Source organism: Salmo trutta, chromosome 8 (genome assembly GCF_901001165.1).
Source record: "Salmo trutta chromosome 8, fSalTru1.1, whole genome shotgun sequence".
In the NCBI taxonomy this organism is placed as follows: domain Eukaryota; kingdom Metazoa; phylum Chordata; class Actinopteri; order Salmoniformes; family Salmonidae; genus Salmo; species Salmo trutta.
The window spans coordinates 2,639,420-2,658,849 of NC_042964.1; the positions used below are offsets into that span (position 1 = coordinate 2,639,420).

Consider the following 19,430-nt stretch of genomic DNA (forward strand, 5'->3'; position numbering starts at 1 on the left):
TACCTCTCGGTTGTAGTTTTGGCTTTTTCAGACCTTTAATTAAACTTTGTTTACTGTATTCATTGTGTGGTGGGAGAAAGCAGGCACTTGTGTGGCTGGCTGTTCACTACCTCTAGTGGTCATGTTGGGTAAGTGCAACAGGACTGCTGAATTAAACCCAAACAGCTGTGTCGCTATTGACAGGATATTGCTCACTAGTCGAGCTTGTGCCACCAGGAATTAGCAAATTCAAAGGGGGGTATTTTCTACCAAGGATGAACCTACTCACCGACCCTGTACGGAATCCCGACACGGCTGCTGTATTTAGCCTTGAATCGTTGTTTTTTTAAATGCTTTTTCTTACTGTGAGAACCTGTCACTTTTTGTCAAGGCGCTCACCTTCGTCAGGATCTAACTTGTAGAAGGGTTGTCTAAATGTGTTAAACCTAAACCCCACAGGAGTTAAATCTTGTTTATGGAGGGTGATTTTGAGACTATGGGCACTTCTATCTCGGGTGAAATTTTGGGGATTTGATTAAAAGTTTATATTCTTTGTTAAGTTCACACTACAAACACCCCAGACTTTTTTTTAACACCTCTCTCAAGTATATTTAGCTACTTTTCAGATGCATTTTATACCTAAAATTCACTGTTTTACCCTTGTCCCTGACCCAGACTTTTGAGCTTCTATGTTTTTCTATGAATGAACATTTATAAAATGTGTAATTGTTATCAACTGGAGAAAGAATCAATTAAATAAAATATGTATTTATTGTGAGTATGTCCTTTATATTGTAGTTTGGTAGTGGTGTTATTTCAACCACTGAGGACAAATACCTCATTTAATGAAGAGAATGTTAATTTAATTACCATGTAAACATGGTGACACTGAAGGACATGGCTGCAGCGGACAGAAAAATTTAGGTAAATATTGTTTGTGTAGAGATTATTTTTTTTTAAACAGTCATTTCCAAACAGGCTATAATTTCATTAATTTGTGGTAGAAATGTTGAAAAAAATTGTGTATTTAGTGTAAACTACATGTGTAACCGATGTGAAATGGCTAGTTAGTTAGCGGTGGTGTGCGCTAATAGCGTTTCAATCGGTGACGTCACTCGCTCTGAGACCTGAAGTGGTTGTTCCCCTTGCGTTGCAAGGGCCGTGGCTTTTGTGGCGCGATGGGTAACGATGCTTCGTGGGGTGTCAGTTGTTGACGTGTGCAGAGGGTCCCTGGTTCGAGCCCGGGTTGGGGCGAAGAGAGGGACGGAACCTACACTGTTACACATGCTAACTGTAATACTAACCAAAGCACGCTAAGCAGCCTGTCATTTTTCTCCAGAAACTGTAGAAGTGTCATTTCCATCACAAACTTAACTGGTGGACATTACAGAACGTGGTGGAAATGACACATCCATTTTCTTATTCGTTGTTACATTTTGTACTTTAGGATCATTTAAACATGTTTTAAATTAATTTAATCTAGAAAATTCTCCAAGGTGTGCACAAGTTTGACTTGATGGTGATCTGTAACAAATTGTTTCATTAGTCCTCTCCTCCAATCAGCACTTCAGCTTGTTCCAAATTGTTTCATTAGTCCTCTCCTCCAATCAGAGCTTCAGCTTGTTCCAAACTGGAGAAAGAGAGCAAAAACCCACCAATGAAGAGCCTAGCTTGTTCCAAAAGTTTTTTTTAAGCCAATAATTGTCCTCCGAAGTTCTAAAGTTCTGGTAACGTTCTAAAAAAAGTAACGTCATCTCATCACAAAAATATTTTTTTTTCGGGGCAGCCATTGATCATACCGGATGAGTATGTGAGGTAATTGCGCTTAATTTGCAGCCAAGTTAACATCGACGACTAAATGTGCTGAAATATGACAATAACACGTTTAGCCAACCGAATTGTTTGATTACAGGGGCTACCCGAACTGTGTAATTTAATAACCGTAGATCGCTAGCTACTGTAGCTATAGTATAGTATGCTGCTGCGCAGGTAAGTTAGCATTGGCTATAAAATATTTTTCCGACTGACATTGATGATACCCGGTGAGTATATGAGGGAATTGTGCTTAGTTTGCAAAGAAATGAAAATAATCGACGAGTAAATGGGATAAAATATGACAATAACACGTCTAGTCAACCGACTTGTTTAACTACAGGGGCTACCCGAACTGTGTAATTTAACGTCCGTAGATCGCTAGCTACTGTAAACAAGGTTTACAAAAACTCTGTTTATTTGAGCGCTGACAACCCTGTAAAACCTTAGCTAACATTTTATATCAACTCAAAGTTGGAATTCTATTTTCCTTCGTTTTTTTGATGGCATGTAGTTGAAGTGTATGTAGTTGAATGCATTGCATGATATGTGACAACCTGATGGTCATTGGGGTAAACGTGTCTTTCTATGAATGTAACTAAACTGAATTTAACTGCATATGAAATAAAACTAAACTGAATTTAACTGCATATGAAATAAAACTAAACTGAATTTAACTGCATATGAAATAATAAATCAGCCTAACCCGGCACCCCTCCACCACTGATATCTTCCTATGCCCCCCATCGGCCGGGCACCAGCCGTTTGGTGGAGGCAATTTGCAGTCAGCTCTGCCAAATCCATCCCAGCGCCACACAGTCTGCCGGCGTCAAGAAGAGCAGGTGGGTGCTCGTTCTGGTAGACTACGTGGCCATCCGGGACGCAGTGCTGAACAGCCCAAGGTTGATGGCCCAGACCAACCTTCAGCTCTTTGAGCTGAATCAAAGGACCATCAGTCAGTGGTAAGACATTAACTTATGGAAGACTTGTTACATAAAGCCATGTGACTAATGACAATCTGAGTGACAGCTTGTGTTTGTTTTTCTCTACCTGTTTCAGGTACTCCCGGCGTCAGAAGGAGAGGGAGAGGATAGTGCTGCAACAGGGATTGGGGCTCGCTCCTGCCCCCAGCGTCACCGCCCAGCCCCTCCACTACCAGCGGGAGGGAATCCAGGCACCCTTCCCTACGCTACCGCACGGCAAGCGGTACCGGAGCGCCAAGTCTAAGACCAAAAGGCTCCTCAACAGCTTCTACCCCCAAGCCATTAGACTGCTGCGAATTTACATCGACCCACCCACTTTTGTACACTGCTGCTACTCGCTGTTTGTTCGCCCCCGTTAACAGTTGAAGTCGGAAGTTTACATACACCTTAGCCAAGTACATTTAAACTGAGTTTTTCACAATTCCTGACATTTAATCCTAGTAAAAATTCCCTGTTTTAGGTCAGTTAGGATCACCACTTTATTTTAAGAATGTGAAATGTCAGAATAATAGTAGAGAGAAAGATTTATTTCAGCTTTTATTTCTTTCATCACATTCCCAGTGGGTCAGAAGTTTACATACACTCAAATAGTATTTGGTAGCGTTGCCTTTAAATATGTTTAACTTGGGTCAAGCATTTCAGGTAGCCTTCCACAAGCTTCCCACAATAAGTTGGGTGAATTTTGGCCCATTCCTCTTGACAGAGCTGGTGTAGCTGAGTCAGGTTTGTAGGGCTCCTTGCTCGCACATTCTTTTATAGGATTGAGGTCAGGGCTTTGTGATGGCCACTCCAATACCTTGACTTTCTTGTCCTTAAGCCATTTTTTCACAACTTCGGAAGTATGCTTGGGGTCATTGTCCATTTGGAAGACCCATTTGCCACCAAGCTTTAACTTCCTGACTGATGTCTTGAGATGTTGCTTCAATATATCCACATAATTTTCCTCCCTCATGATGCCATCTATTTTGTGAAGTGCACCAGTCCCTCCTGCAGCAAAGCACCCCCACAACATGATGCTGCCACCCCCGTGCTTCCCGGTTGGGATGGTGTTCTTTGGCTTGCAAGCCTCCTCCTTTCTCCTCCAAACATGACGATGGTCATTATGGCCAAACAGTTCTATTTTTGTTTCATCAGACCAGAGGACATTTCTCCAAGAAGTACGATCTTTGTCCCCATGTGCAGTTGCAAACCGTAGTTTGACTTTTTTATGGCGGTTTTGGGGCAGTGGCTTCTTCCTTGCTTAGCGGCCTTTCAGGTTATGTCGATATAGGATTCGTTTTACTGTGGATATAGATACTTTTGTACCTGTTCCTCCAGCATCTTTACAAGGTCCTTTGCTGTTGTTCTGGGATTGATTTGCACTTTTCGCACAAAATTACGTTCATCTCTAGGAGACAGAACGCGTCTCCTTCCTGAGCGGTATGACGGCTGCGTGGTCCCATGGTGTTTATACTTGCGTACTATTGTTTGTACAGATGAACGTGGTACTTTCAGGCATTTGGAAATTGCTCCCAAGGATGAACCAGACTCGTTGAGTTATACCATTTTTTTCTGAGGTCTTGGCTGATTTCTTTTGATTTTCCCATGATGCCAAGCAAAGAGGGACTGAGTTTGAAGGTAGGCCTTGAAATACATCCACAGGTACACCTCTAATTGACTCAAGTTATGTCAATTAGCCTATCAGAAGCTTCTAAAGACATTACATCATTTTCTGGAATTTTCCAAGCAGTTTAAAGGCACAGTCAACTTAGTGTATGTAAACTTCTGACCCACTTGAATCGTGATACAGTGAATTATAATCGTCTGTAAACAATTGTTAGAAAAATTACTTGTGTCATTGTCACGTCGTTCGTCGGAAGGAGCGGACCAAAGTGCAGCGTGTGTATCGTTCCACATATTTTATTGAACTGTGAAACTATGCAAGATACACAAATAAACTAAAGAACAAACACAACAAACTGTGACGAAGAGGTGCAACATACACTAACTCAAAAACAATCTCCCACAAACCCAGGTGGGAAAAACACTACTTAAGTAAGATCTCCAATTAGAGACAACGATGACCAGCTGCCTCTAATTGGAGATCATCCTCCCCCCAAAAAACATAGAAATACAAAACTAGATGTGTGATGTGTGAATAACCACAAGGCAAAGCAATTATATCCTGGTACATCAAGCAGGTTGACTTTATTATTGGTAACAATCATCGTTATCAGCAGCACCATCAACATCGTTGTCGTCACCAACATCGTTGACATCGTCAACATCACCAACAACGTTGACACCATCAACATCGTTGACACCATCATCGCCAACATCGTTGACATCACCAACATCGTTGACATCACCAACATCGTTGACATCACCAACATCGTTGACACCATCAACATCGTTGACATCGCCAACATCGTTGACATCACCAACATCGTTGACACCTTCAACATCGTTGACACCATCAACATCGTTGACATCGCCAACATCGTTGACATCGCCAACATCGTTGACATCGCCAACATCGTTGTCATCACCAACATCGTTAACATCGTTGACATCACCAACATCGTTGACATCACCAACATCGTTGACATCGCCAACATCGTTGTCATCGCCAACATCGTTGTCGTCGCCAACATCGTTGACATCGCCAACATCGTTGACATCGTCAACATCGTTGACATCACCAACATCGTTGACATCACCAACATCGTTGTCATCACCAACATTGTTATCAGCAGTACCACATACATCATCACCATCAGAGGTATAGTAGCATATTCATGAAATTACATTTATTATCAGAAATATATAGAAGAGCATTACTTTAGTTTGTGTGAATATAAGTGTTGATACCGGTGGGTATTAAAGTAAATACTGTATTGCAGTGTTGGACCATCCATTCATTCCATAGGAAAAGCTGCTGCTGGCGATTTAATTTCAGCCATTTTATCTGACTTAGATCAGTAGCAACCTGATGTCTCGTGAGTCATGAAAGACAGGTACCCAAACCGACTAGCTGGTCAGCACATACAAGATCTGGTTTGGAGATTAGTGGAAACCAACCAGGTCAAAATAATCTGTCATTTTAAAATACAGATGATAATCTGTCTGTCCCTTGTATTCCAGGATGGTAATGACCAGTAGTAGAAGTAATATCCAGGATGGTAATGACCAGTAGTAGAAGTAATATCCAGGATAGTAATGACCAGTAGTAGAAGTAATATCCAGGATGGTAATGACCAGTAGTAGAAGTAATATCCAGGATGGTAATGACCAGTAGTAGAAGTAATATCCAGGATGGTAATGACCAGTAGTAGAAGTAATATCCAGGATAGTAATGACCAGTAGTAGAAGTAATATCCAGGATGGTAATGACCAGTAGTAGAAGTAATATCCAGGATGGTAATGACCAGTAGTAGAAGTAATATCCAGGATGGTAATGACCAGTAGTAGAAGTAATATCCAGGATGGTAATGACCAGTAGTAGAAGTAATATCCAGGATAGTAATGACCAGTAGTAGAAGTAATATCCAGGATGGTAATGACCAGTAGTAGAAGTAATATCCAGGATGGTAATGACCAGTAGTAGAAGTAATATCCAGGATAGTAATGACCAGTAGTAGAAGTAATATCCAGGATAGTAATGACCAGTAGTAGAAGTAATATCCAGGATGGTAATGACCAGTAGTAGAAGTAATATCCAGGATGGTAATGACCAGTAGTAGAAGTAATATCCAGGATGGTAATGACCAGTAGTAGAAGTAATATCCAGGATGGTAATGACCAGTAGTAGAAGTAATATCCAGGATGGTAATGACCAGTAGTAGAAGTAATATCCAGGATGGTAATGACCAGTAGTAGAAGTAATATCCAGGATGGTAATGACCAGTAGTAGAAGTAATATCCAGGATGGTAATGACCAGTAGTACAAGTAATATCCAGGATGGTAATGACCAGTAGTAGAAGTAATATCCAGGATGGTAATGACCAGTAGTAGAAGTAATATCCAGGATGGTAATGACCAGTAGTAGTAGGAATAACAGCATTATCATTAATAGTATCCTATATAGAGCAGAGCAGAATAATAACAGTTTAAAATATCAGGAGGAAAAGTTTTTGGACTTGCCGCTTTTTGGTGTCTGACATGGCGCCCGTTTAAAAACTCATCATCCTGGCTAACACGTCCTCATGTTTAGACAAAATAGTGATGTGGACAGCGCTGGACTGTTACAATGACTGGAGAGTGTTACTGGATACAGTGTCATAAACCCATCAGAGACATTGCAAAGACTAGGTCAATGGTACCCTATACCCTATTCCTTATGGTCCAATGGTACCCTATACCCTATTCCTTATGGTCCAATGGTACCCTATACCCTATTCCTTATGGTCCAATGGTTCCCTATTCCTTATGTAGCCCACTACTTTTGGCTTTTAGATGAGGAATACAGATGTTGCATCTTAATTTGAGCCAGTTTGCTACAACAGGAAAATAATCCTTGTAGCAACAGGAAATGTGAATTATTATGTGGATTATAATTAATGGATATTTTTTGTAAAGGTTGATCCATTTTCTTTGTAAGGGAAAATCAAGTCTTAAATTTCAAAGTGGAAATTAGAAACATCAGAAGCCTAGGGAACAGGGTGCCGCCCTGGCCCGAAAGTAGTGCCCTACCTGTCTAGGGAATAGGGTATGATTCGAAGATTGTCTTCATCGTAGTAATAATATAATTATCATTGTCAACCTGTCAACATTCGTGCTGCAACACAAAGACATTCCGACAGCGTAGCGATGACATCACAGCAACAAAACGGAACCAACGTTGCCTGCACACATGCGCGGCGACCGGTGTGCGTGGCGACCGGTGTACTTGGCCAAGTGATGATCTCATGGGAATGCGCGTATGTGCGTGTGAGATTTATCTTGGCACTGTTCTCAGAAAGAGACAGAGGCGGCGTGTGAATATAACAACACCAAATCAAGGGGAAGGCTCAGTCAGGGCAGTGTGTGTGAGCAAGGACCACATGCTGAAAAAAACCAGGTCATCCTCTGTTTGTGGTCAAGTTTGTCATTTAGTAGAATATAATTCTCTCTCTCGTTGGCTAAACATTGGTGGGGCTAGAATCACAGCCTATGCACCTGGACCACCTCACACTGTCATAGAACCATGAGGAGCCAGTAATCCATTTTAGTCATTTAGCAGACGCTCTTATCCAGAGCGACTTACAGTAGTGAATGCATACATTTCATTTTTTTTTTTTTTTTTCCTGTACTGGCCCCCCGTGGGAATCGAACCCACAACCCTGGCGTTGCAAACACCATGCTCTACCAACTGAGCTACCAACCATAGATACATTTGATTACTGCCAGGGGGAGGTTGGAGAGAGACGGGGAGCGGCTTGTAACTCAAGCCCAGTTCCTCACCTCGAACTCTGGGTAGATGCAGACAGCGGAGTGAGTGATGGTTCCCTATTCCCTATGTAGTGCCCTACTTTTGACCAGGGCCACATACCATATAAGGGGCAGTATACATACACAGGGCTGTCCCATAGAGCCTCTGGTCAAAAGTAGTGCACTACTCAGGGAATAGGGTGTAATGTGAGACGCCAAGCAGGCAGATAGTGATAACGAGGCTATAGGAGGTCAGAGAGGAAGGATCAGATATCCTCCATTTTGTTTTGCTGTGCTGGGTTGTTGGCTGAAGAAGACAGGGTCCAGTGTGATGGAAAATAGATAGCCTCCTATCTGCAGAGGTGACTGTGAACAAACACACACACACACACACACACACACACACTGTTTATAGAAGAACTGGTTCATGATGGCACTCTCAGATGATTGGCTGCTCAGTGTCCATGTCTATCCATAGCATGTCGAGCTGTTTCCAGAATGTTCCATCTATTCCTCTCCTTCGGTTGGTGGAGAATGGGAACTCTCGTTCCATCTGTTCCATGGAAGACAAGATAACGAGAGGAATACACTCTGCTCTGTTTCGTCTTTCATCTCCAGTATCCTGTCTTTTTTTTGTTTTTGTTTTCGCCCTCCTCTTCTCCTCTGTCTCAAAAGAGCAGATCCTAAATGGTGGCGTCCGATGTCCTGTCGCTGAAGGCGACATCCCGTACCCCGCAAACATATTTACCAGCCCTCTGGTTGACCTATTTCAGAGAAACTTTTCCGGTCACTAAAATATGGAACAGGGTACAATTTGGGACACAGCCAATCTTTTTAAACAGTCACATACTCCTACAGTATCTTTCTCCTACAGTATCTGTCTCCTACAGTGTCCTTGAAATCTGGAAAACAACATACTTGAACAATATCCTTGCATAGATACTATATCTGGAAAATATTCCAATGTTCAGTCTACTACCCTCCATTTAAAACTACTCTCTCCCTCTCCCTCTATTTCTCTCTCTGTGTCATATTATCAGACCTCTCTCTCCCTCTCTCTCTCTCTCTGTGCCGTATTATCAGACCTCCCTCTCTCTCTGTGCCGTATTATCAGACCTCTCTCTCTCTCTCTCTCTCTCTGTGCCGTATTATCAGACCTCCCTCTCTCTCTGTGCCGTATTATCAGACCTCTCTCTCTCTCTGTGCCGTATTATCAGACCTCTCTCTCTCTCTGTGCCATATTATCAGACCTCGCTCTCTCTCTCTCTCTGTGCCATATTATCAGACCTCGCTCTCTCTCTGTGCCGTATTATCAGACCTCTCTCTCTCTCTCTCTCTCTCTCTGCCGTATTATCAGACCTCGCTCTCTCTCTGTGCCGTATTATCAGACCTCTCTCTCCCTCTCTCTCTCTCTCTGTGCCGTATTATCAGACCTCCCTCTCTCTCTGTGCCGTATTATCAGACCTCTCTCTCTCTCTCTGTGCCGTATTATCAGACCTCCCTCTCTCTCTGTGCCGTATTATCAGACCTCTCTCTCTCTCTGTGTCGTATTATCAGACCTCTCTCTCTCTCTGTGCCGTATTATCAGACCTCTCTCTCTCTCTCTCTGTGCCGTATTATCAGACCTCGCTCTCTCTCTCTCTCTGTGCCATATTATCAGACCTCTCTCTCTCTCTCTCTCTGTGCCATATTATCAGACCTCTCTCTCTCTCTCTCTGTGCCATATTATCAGACCTCGCTCTCTCTCTCTCTCTGTGCCGTATTATCAGACCTCTCTCTCTCTCTGTGCCGTATTATCAGACCTCTCTCTCTATGCCGTATTATCAGACCTCTCTCTCTCTCTCTCTCTGTGCCATATTATCAGACCTCTCTCTCTCTCTCTCTCTGTGCCGTATTATCAGACCTCTCTCTCTCTCTGTGCCGTATTATCAGACCTCTCTCTCTATGCCGTATTATCAGACCTCTCTCTCTCTCTCTGTGCCGTATTATCAGACCTTTCTCTCTCTCTGTGCCATATTATCAGACCTCTCTCTCTCTCTCTCTGTGCCATATTATCAGACCTCTCTCTCTCTCTCTCTGTGCCGTATTATCAGACCTCTCTCTCTCTCTGTGTGCCATATTATCAGACCTCTCTCTCTCTCTGTGTGCCATATTATCAGACCTCTCTCTCTCTCTGTGCCATATTATCAGACCTCTCTCTGTGCCGTATTATCAGACCTCTCTCTCTCTCTGTGCCGTATTATCAGACCTCTCTCTCTCTGTGCCATATTATCAGACCTCTCTCTCTCTGCCGTATTATCAGACCTCTCTCTCTCTCTCTGTGCCATATTATCAGACCTCTCTCTCTCTCTGTGCCGTATTATCAGACCTCTCTCACTCTCTGTGCCGTATTATCAGACCTCTCTCTCTCTCTGTGCCGTATTATCAGACCTCTCTCTCTGTGCCGTATTATCAGACCTCTCTCTCTCTCTGTGCCGTATTATCAGACCCCTCTCTCTCTCTCTCTGCCGTATTATCAGACCTCTCTCCCTCTATCCCTGTGCCGTATTATCAGACCTCTCTCTCTCTCTGTGCCATATTATCAGACCTCTCTCTCTCTCTGTGCCGTATTATCAGACCTCTCTCTCTCTCTCTCTCTGTGCCATATTATCAGACCTCTCTCTCTCTCTGTGCCGTATTATCAGACCTCTCTCTCTCTCTCTGTGCCATATTATCAGACCTCTCTCTCTCTCTCTCTGTCATATTATCAGACCTCTCTCTCTCTCTGTGCCATATTATCAGACCTCTCTCTCTGTGCCGTATTATCAGACCTCTCTCTCTCTCTCTCTGTGCCGTATTATCAGACCTCTCTCTCTCTCTCTGTGCCATATTATCAGACCTCTCTCTCTCTCTCTGTGCCGTATTATCAGACCTCTCTCTCTCTCTGTGCCATATTATCAGACCTCTCTCTCTCTCTGTGCCATATTATCAGACCTCTCTCTGTGCCATATTATCAGACCTCTCTCTCTCTGTGCCATATTATCAGACCTCTCTCTCGCTCTCTCTCTGCCGTATTATCAGACCTCTCTCTCTCTCTCTGTGCCGTATTATCAGACCTCTCTCTCTCTCTCTGTGCCGTATTATCAGACCTCTCTCTCTCTCTCTCTGTGCCATATTATCAGACCTCTCTCTCTCTCTGTGCCGTATTATCAGACCTCTCTCTCTGTGCCGTATTATCAGACCTCTCTCTCTCTCTCTGTGCCGTATTATCAGACCTCTCTCTCTCTGTGCCGTATTATCAGACCTCTCTCTCTCTCTCTGTGCCATATTATCAGACCTCTCTCTCTGTGCCATATTATCAGACCTCTCTCTCTCTGTGCCGTATTAACAGACCTTTCTCTCTCTCTTTGCCGTATTATCAGACCTCTCTCTCTCTGTGCCATATTATCAGACCTCTCTCTCTCTTTGCCGTATTATCAGACCTCTCTCTCTCTCTGTGCCGTATTATCAGACCTCTCTCTCTCTGTGCCGTATTATCAGACCTCTCTCTCTCTGTGCCGTATTATCAGACCTCTCTCTCTCTCTGTGCCGTATTATCAGACCTCTCTCTCTCTGTGCCGTATTATCAGACCTCTCTCTCTCTCTCCAACATCTCCCTCTTTCTTGTCCTGTACTACAATATCCCTTCATTCCACTGCCAGACTATGACAACCACTCTATTTAAATTTGATCTCTTCTTTTAATCTCTTTGTTTTCTGTTAGTTTACTATTGTGTCCATCACATCATCTCCACCATGGCAACTCTCCTCTCCGTGTACGATCAACACCGGGAAGAAAAACGCATCGTGATAAGACGGAGGTCTATCTCTCTCTCCCTCCCTCACCCCCGCATCCACCACTCCTCCTCCTCCCTCCTGCTCTGCTTCCTCATCCCTCTCCTCCTCCTCCTGTTCTTCATCTCTCTCTCCTTCCAGCACTCCTCTACTCTCCTCATCGTCCTGACCCTGCCGGGAACCTAACCCCAGAAACACTCCTCCTCCCCCGTCTTCCCCACGTCCTCCTCCCAGTCCCCCCCCCAGTCCTCCCCCCATACTACGAGAGTGAAACAGACTCGCCGGTCTCGGCCGTGTTCTCCCTAGAGAGAACCCACTACGACTCAACACTAACCTCCCCTCTCCTCCTCCTCCTCCTCCTCCTCCCCCCTGACCTCCCCCTCCTCCCCCGCCACCCCCTACGCCGTTCGCCCTCATCTCAGCCACGGTGCCGTTCAGCAGAGCTTGATTCCCTGTCGGGGCCCTTAGCCTGGACGGTAGGCTGGAGCTGGACGTGGTTCTCCGGCACCGGGGGCAGCTCTGGAGGAGGTAAGCCGAAGAGAAGGCCACTGGGTGGGCCATACCAGCTGGGATGCCCCCCTGGATGGGGTCTGAGCCTGGAGCTCCAGGTGTAGAGGAGGTGGTGGTATTAGTTCCTCCTGTTCTACTAACTCCTCCGTTACTCTCTCTCTCCAAGTCCATGAGAAGAGCTTCAGAATATGAAGGAACCATTTGTTGATTACAGCGAATATGCCACTCCAGCTCCGTCATGTCCACCGTGTTCACCCGCGATATCGCTCTGTAACTCGACCCGCCGTTGACACTCCTGTCTCCTCTCGTCGTTCCACCGTTCTCCGTCGTCACTCCGTCCCCTCCTCCGTCTTCACGGATCGTCTCCTCTCCGAACAGTTTCTCCACGTGGTAGTGTACGTACGCCGTGCGGTATTCCGACACGACCCGGAGCGGCCAGGAGAAGAGGAACACTGAGGCTAGCCAGAAGACCCGGGGTCGGGAATACCACGGTTGCCGGGTCGGGTCCGGGAACGCCAGGATATGCTCCCGGAAATCAACGTTCTTTAGATGCATCCCCTCTCGAGCTTCCATGTAATCATCCAGACCCTCATTGTCTCCGAAGAAGTGTGCTCGCTGGGTGAGGTATGCCGCCTCCGCACGGGCGCTGGCAAAACTGAAACGGAGGAACAATTGATTGATTCACTGACGGATTGGATTTCATAGCGCTTTTCCAGTAGCACAAATCAGCCTAAGGGTGGGAGACTCAACCCACAAAAAGTATATTTTTCTGAATTTTAAACAATGCTTTGTAAATGAATATCTAGATTTCCAAATGTGTGTGTTTCACCTGAAACACTTGGTGAAGCGTAGCCTGACAGCTGGATGTTCCTGAAGTCCCTGGAGCTCTTTGGAGACATCTTTAACCCTGTGGCGACCGTAGTCAAACTCAGAGCTGGAGGCGTGGGTATTAACCCTCTCATGATACACCTGCGACAGAGGGACAGGTTACAGGGGTAATGTAGAGGGGTTACAGAGGGACAGGGTTAATGTAGAGGGGTTATAGAGGGACAGGTTAAAGGGGTAATGAAAAGGGGTTACAGAGAGACAGGTTACAGGGGTAATGTAGAGGGGTTACAGAGAGACAGGTTACAGGGGTAATGTAGAGGGGTTACAGAGGGACAGGGTTAATGTAGAGGGGTTACAGAGAGACAGGTTACAGGGGTAATGTAGAGAGGCTACAGAGAGACAGGTTACAGGGGTAATGTAGAGGGGTTACAGAGAGACAGGTTACAGGGGTAATGTAGAGGGGTTACAGAGGGACAGGGTTAATGTAGAGGGGTTACAGAGAGACAGGTTACAGGGGTAATGTAGAGATGCTACAGAAAGACAGGTTACAGGGGTAATGTTGTAGAGAGGGACAGGTTACAGGGGTAATATTGTAGATGGGGTAGAGAGATATACAGTGAGGGGACAGTATTTGATCCCCTGCTGATTTTGTACGTTTGCCCACTGACAAAGAAATGATCAGTCTATAATTTTAATGGTAGGTTTATTTGAACAGTGAGAGACAGAATAACAACAAAAAAATCTGCCTTGAGATCATTGAGAGGATCTCCCTGTGTAGTTCTGGGCTGATTCCTCACCGTTCTCATGATCATTGCAACTCCACGAGGTGAGATCTTGCATGAAGCCCCAGGCCGAGGGAGATTGACAGTTCTTTTGTGTTTCTTCCATTTGCGAATAATCACACTAACTGTTGTCACCTTCTCACCAAGCTGCCTGGCGATGGTCTTGTAGCCCATTCCAGCCTTGTGTAGGTCTACAATCTTGTCCCTGACATCCTTGGAGAGCTCTTTGGTCTTGGCCATGGTGGAGAGTTTGGAATCTGATTGATTGATTGCTTCTGTGGACAGGTGTCTTTTATACAGGTAACAAGCTGAGATTAGGAGCACTCCCTTTAAGAGCTGGAGGTGTGGGTTTTCACCCCTTCCTGCTAACCTGTGTGTGTCCTTACCTGTGTAGTGGTATAAGCGTCTCCGTTGCGATACCTGGTCACCTGTCTGGTCCGTCTGACGTAGTGGTAACTGATGGCCTTCCACCAGATACAGGGAGTGGCCTGCTGGAGCTTTGTGACACGCTCATACACCTGGGGACACACACACAGTCAGTCTCCCCAACACACCTGGGGACACACACACAGTCAGTCTCCCCAACACACCTGGGGACACACACACAGTCAGTCTCCCCAACACACCTGGACACACAGTCAGTCTCCCTAACACACCTGGACACACAGTCAGTCTCCCCAACACACCTGGGGACACAGTCAGTCTCCCCAACACACCTGGGGACACACACACAGTCAGTCTCCCCAACACACCTGGACACACAGTCAGTCTCCCCAACACACCTGGACACACAGTCAGTCTCCCCAACACACCTGGACACACAGTCAGTCTCCCCAACTCACCTGGACACACACACAGTCAGTCTCCCCAACTCACCTGGACACACACACAGTCAGTCTCCCCAACTCACCTGGACACACACACAGTCAATCTCCCCAACTCACCTGGACACACACACAGTCAGTCTCCCCAACTCACCTGGACACACACACAGTCATTCTCCCCAACTCACCTGGACACACACACACAGTCAGTCTCCCCAACTCACCTGGACACACACACAGTCAGTCTCCCCAACTCACCTGGACACACAGTCAGTCAGTCTCCCCAACTCACCTGGACACACACACAGTCAGTCTCCCCAACTCACTCTACTATACACCCCTTGCCCACGTAACCAAAGCCAATTAGATTTCCCCCAAATAACAACAGATAGGGACACACAATGAGAGTTTCAACCAAAATAAAAGTCAAAGTCACATACCTCTGCCGTCTCCGCTTGAGCCAAAATGGCGGTCTTGGAGTAACAGTGCCAGCATTCCACCAGATACACCACATACAACATAGCTAGGAAGGCTAGAGGGATATACACATAACCACTGGAACATGGGCTGTTAGAGGAGGGAGAAGAGAGAGAGAAAGGTCATGTTCATACAAACACAATCAAACTTTATTTAAAAACAGGTCCATCACATAGAGCAGGGTTAAAGATCATTTATGCTTGATCTGAAAAATGTGTTCAGAGGCTCCATATGGATGGTGCGATGGAATTGTGGAGGCACGCAGAGGCCAAACAGCTCTGTAGCGCATCGCCGTGCGTCGCCCAAATGTTCTAACAATGCGGAGGACTCTGTATAGCTCCGGCATTGACATGATTGGTTGACGGTAGGTGGGGGCGGGAAGTATGAATGCCATGAGTTCTATAGAGGCCGTATCGCAGTAAATGCTGTACGGCCACTGCAGATACCAGATTGACCATGCAGAGGCTTTTAGGAATGTACAGATAGCCTCTTGAACTGGATGGAGGATACTAACACAATTCAACTTGAATTTAACTTTATTTAAAAGAGAATTTAACTTAATTTAAAGAGAATTTAACTTTATTTAAAGTGCATTTAACTTTATTTAAAAGAGAATTTAAATTTATTTAAAAGAGAATTTAACTTTATTTAAAGTGTATTTAACTATATTTAAAGTGTATTTAACTTTATGTAAAGTGTATTTAACTTTATGTAAAGTGTATTTATTAAAACCCCATTAACACTTATTTACAGCAGTAAAAATAACACAATAAAAGCGATCAACAAACGAGAAGAATAAATTAACATAAAACACAAAAAAGGGGGTTTAAAATGAGAAAACGTAGATTCCCTGAAGAACATTTGTTGAAGATTTGCTGTCTTAAGATTTTCTGTATTGTTTTTAGGGTAGTGGGAGACGACTAAAGTAAACGTAACACACACTAACTAACCTGTCGAGGCGCAGTTGAGGCAAGTCAGGGAAGGCGGCGGTAGTGGTAGCCGAGACGACCGCGTACTCCCCGGAGCCCAGGACAGGCACACGGCAGACGCCACACCAACCCAGCATGACGAAACACCCATACATGAGAAGAGTCAAGAGGAGGCACTTCCAGTGAGACTCACGACACAGAGAGGCAGCAAAGGACTGCTGGACGGGACGCTGCTGTTAGGGGGAGGGGGGGGAGACAAAGTGAATGGCAAGTTCCCTTCTATTGCAGTGTCATATCACACCAACAGCTATTCTGCCCTACCAAGCAAAAAAGCAGTAACTGCTCATAGCGTGGAACTGAGAAAAATAGCTTTTTATTTACCTTGGATTATTTACTGCTAACATGACCCCCATTTTCCTCCAAAACCCAATACAACAGATGCAGGGATACTTGTCCACGTGATTAAGCATGTATTTAATGTAGCAAATATGACATGAACACATTTTCGACCAAATGAGCAGCAATTGCCTTTTTGCTTGGTAGGGCAGTATAGATCTCCGTGAGTGATAATGTTGTAATCCCTCATAAACCAGAGATTACCGCAGATTACACTGGTGTTATGTTAGAGGGGGGGGGGATAGAGAGAGGAGGGGTACTCATAATTCAAATATCACATCAACACACAATGATAATGTTGTAATCCCTCATAAAGCCCAAAACAATTACAGGACAGAATGAAGGTTAGAGTCATCACCCCCCCACCTCTCCTATCTGTGTTTCTCTGTGTCTCCTGGGGGGTGAGAGAGTCAATTTCCTGAGTGTGTAACCTTAGATGCTCCAGCAACACACAACATATAGTCATGATGTGTGTGTGTGTGTGTACACAACGTAGTTATCAGCCACAGTCACCAATACTCACATATTGGAGGAAGGGTATCTGGAGTGATTTAATGCAGGGCTGGATTGAAATCCTGCACACATATCAATTTCACTCAGAAATGACAACATAGTTAGCCATGTTGCTCACAAAACACACTCAGAGTCCTCAGATCTGACACGTGTGTGTGTGTGTTTGTGTGTGTGTGTTTGCGTATGTGCAATCATCCAGGTATTGAGAAGGTTCTGGTTCTAATGGGAATCTCTGTTCATCATGTGGTCGATAAGGGTCAGGTGATGCCGTCGCTAAGGGCCAGGTGCAGCCGTCGCTAAAGACCAGGTGCAGCCGTCGCTAAGGGCCTGGTGATGCCGTCGCTAAGGGCCTGGTGATGCCGTCGCTAAAGACCAGGTGATGCCGTCGCTAAGGGCCTGGTGATGCCGTCGCTAAGGGCCTGGTGATGCCGTCGCTAAGGGCCTGGTGATGCCGTCGCTAAAGACCAGGTGATGCCGTCGCTAAGGGCCTGGTGATGCGGTCGCTAAGGGCCAGTTGATGCCGTCGCTAAGGGCCTGGTGATGCCGTCGCTAAGGGCCTGGTGATGCCGTCGCTAAGGGCCTGGTGATGCCGTCGCTAAGGGCCTGGTGATGCCGTCGCTAAGGGCCTGGTGATGCCGTCGCTAAAGACCAGGTGATGCCGTCGCTAAGGGCCTGGTGATGCCGTCGCTAAGGGCCTGGTGATGCCGTCGCTAAGGGCCTGGTGATGCCGTCGCTAAAGACCAGGTGATGCCGTCGCTAAGGGCCTGGTGATGCCGTCGCTAAGGGCCTGGTGATGCTGTCGCTAAGGGCCTGGTGATGCCGTCGCTAAGGGCCTGGTCGCTAAGGGCCTGGTGATGCCATCGCTAAGGGCCTGGTGATACCGTCGCTAAGGGCCTGGTAATGCCGTCGGTAAGGGCCAGGTTTTGCAGTCTCCAAGGGCCATGTATTGCCATCGCTAAGGGCCAGGTAATGCCATCGCTAAAGGCCAGGTGATGCGGTCGCTAAGGGCCAGGTGATGCGGTCGCTAAGGGCCAGGTTATGCGGTCGCTAAGGGCCAGGTGATGCGGTCACTAAGGCCCAGGTATTGCGGTCGCTAAGGGCCAGGTATTGCGGTCGCTAAGGGCCAGGTATTGCGGTCACTAAGGGCCAGGTATTGCGGTCACTAAGGGCCAGGTGATGGGGTCGCTAAGGGCCAGGTAATGCGGTCACTAAGGGCCAGGTGATGGGGTCGCTAAGGGCCAGGAAATGCAGTCGCTAAGGGCCAGGTATTGCGGTCACTAAGGGCCAGGTTTTGAGGTCGCTAAGGGCCAGGTAATGCGGTCACTAAGGGCCAGGTATTGCGGTCGCTAAGGGCCAGGTAATGCGGTCACTAAGGGCCAGGTGATGGGGTCACTAAGGGCCAGGTAATGCGGTCGCTAAGGGCCAGGTAATGCGGTCACTAAGGGCCAGGTGTTGCGGTCACTAAGGGCCAGGAGATGGGGTCGCTAAGGGCCAGGAAATGCAGTGGCTAAGGGCCAGGTATTGCGGTCACTAAAGGCCAGGTAATGCGGTCACTAAGGGCCAGGTAATGCGGTCACTAAGGGACAGGTATTGCGGTCACTAAGGTCCAGGAAATGCAGTCGCTAAGGGCCAGGTAATGCGGTCACTAAGGGCCAGGAAATGCAGTCGCTAAGGGCCAGGTAGAAACACTAGAAGTCGTGCAATATTTAGATGTTAACCACTTACCCTGACCCTAACCTTAACTAGTATCTAGTCTTACCCTGACCCTAACCTTAACTAGTATCTAGTCTTACCCTGACCCTAACCTTAACTAGTATCTAGTCTTACCTGACCCTAACCTTAACTTGTATCCCTTTTAACCCTAGATTAAGGATCAATTACTCATATACCGTCCTGGCGTGGTCATCTAGTAACTACCAGAAAACAGAAGCCTCCAATGACCTAAAAGCGAGTGTGTGAGTGTGTGTGTGTGTGTTGAATACAGTATAGTATCCTTCATTGCCTTATCTATCCATCAGCTAAGTGCACTAGCACAGACATGCACAAACACACACTCTCTAAGTGCTTGTTATAAAAACCCACTTTCCCACAGCAGATATGTCATATGTTCATGCTGCTACGAGCATAGTGAATTATTTAAACACACACACACACACACACACACACACACACACGCTCTCCCAGACCTATCCCAAT

General features: G+C 45.9%; 2 protein-coding genes across 2 annotated transcripts in view; both read right to left on the reverse strand.

Annotated features, from left to right (window-relative positions):
• Positions 1 to 5,376: 5,376 nt before the first annotated feature.
• Positions 5,377 to 8,322, reverse strand: LOC115199198 (uncharacterized). The gene is made up of 3 exons (XM_029761826.1): positions 8,308 to 8,322; positions 6,794 to 6,833; positions 5,377 to 6,759 (listed from the first exon to the last, which is right to left on the reverse strand). The coding sequence occupies exons 1-3, from the start codon at positions 8,320 to 8,322 to the stop codon at positions 5,852 to 5,854; spliced, it is 963 nt and encodes a 320-aa protein (XP_029617686.1). The 3' UTR covers positions 5,377 to 5,851.
• Positions 8,323 to 12,157: 3,835 nt separating this feature from the next.
• The window catches only part of LOC115199199 (transmembrane protein 151B), a 17,995-nt gene continuing 10,722 nt past the window's right edge, over positions 12,158 to 19,430 (reverse strand). The window contains exons 4-9 of the mRNA XM_029761827.1: positions 16,347 to 16,558; positions 15,360 to 15,486; positions 14,482 to 14,613; positions 13,315 to 13,454; positions 12,350 to 13,140; positions 12,158 to 12,234 (exon numbers count right to left, since the gene is read on the reverse strand). Of these exons, the coding sequence (XP_029617687.1) occupies positions 12,158 to 12,234; positions 12,350 to 13,140; positions 13,315 to 13,454; positions 14,482 to 14,613; positions 15,360 to 15,486; positions 16,347 to 16,558 (1,479 nt within the window). The remainder of the gene's footprint in view (positions 12,235 to 12,349; positions 13,141 to 13,314; positions 13,455 to 14,481; positions 14,614 to 15,359; positions 15,487 to 16,346; positions 16,559 to 19,430) is intronic.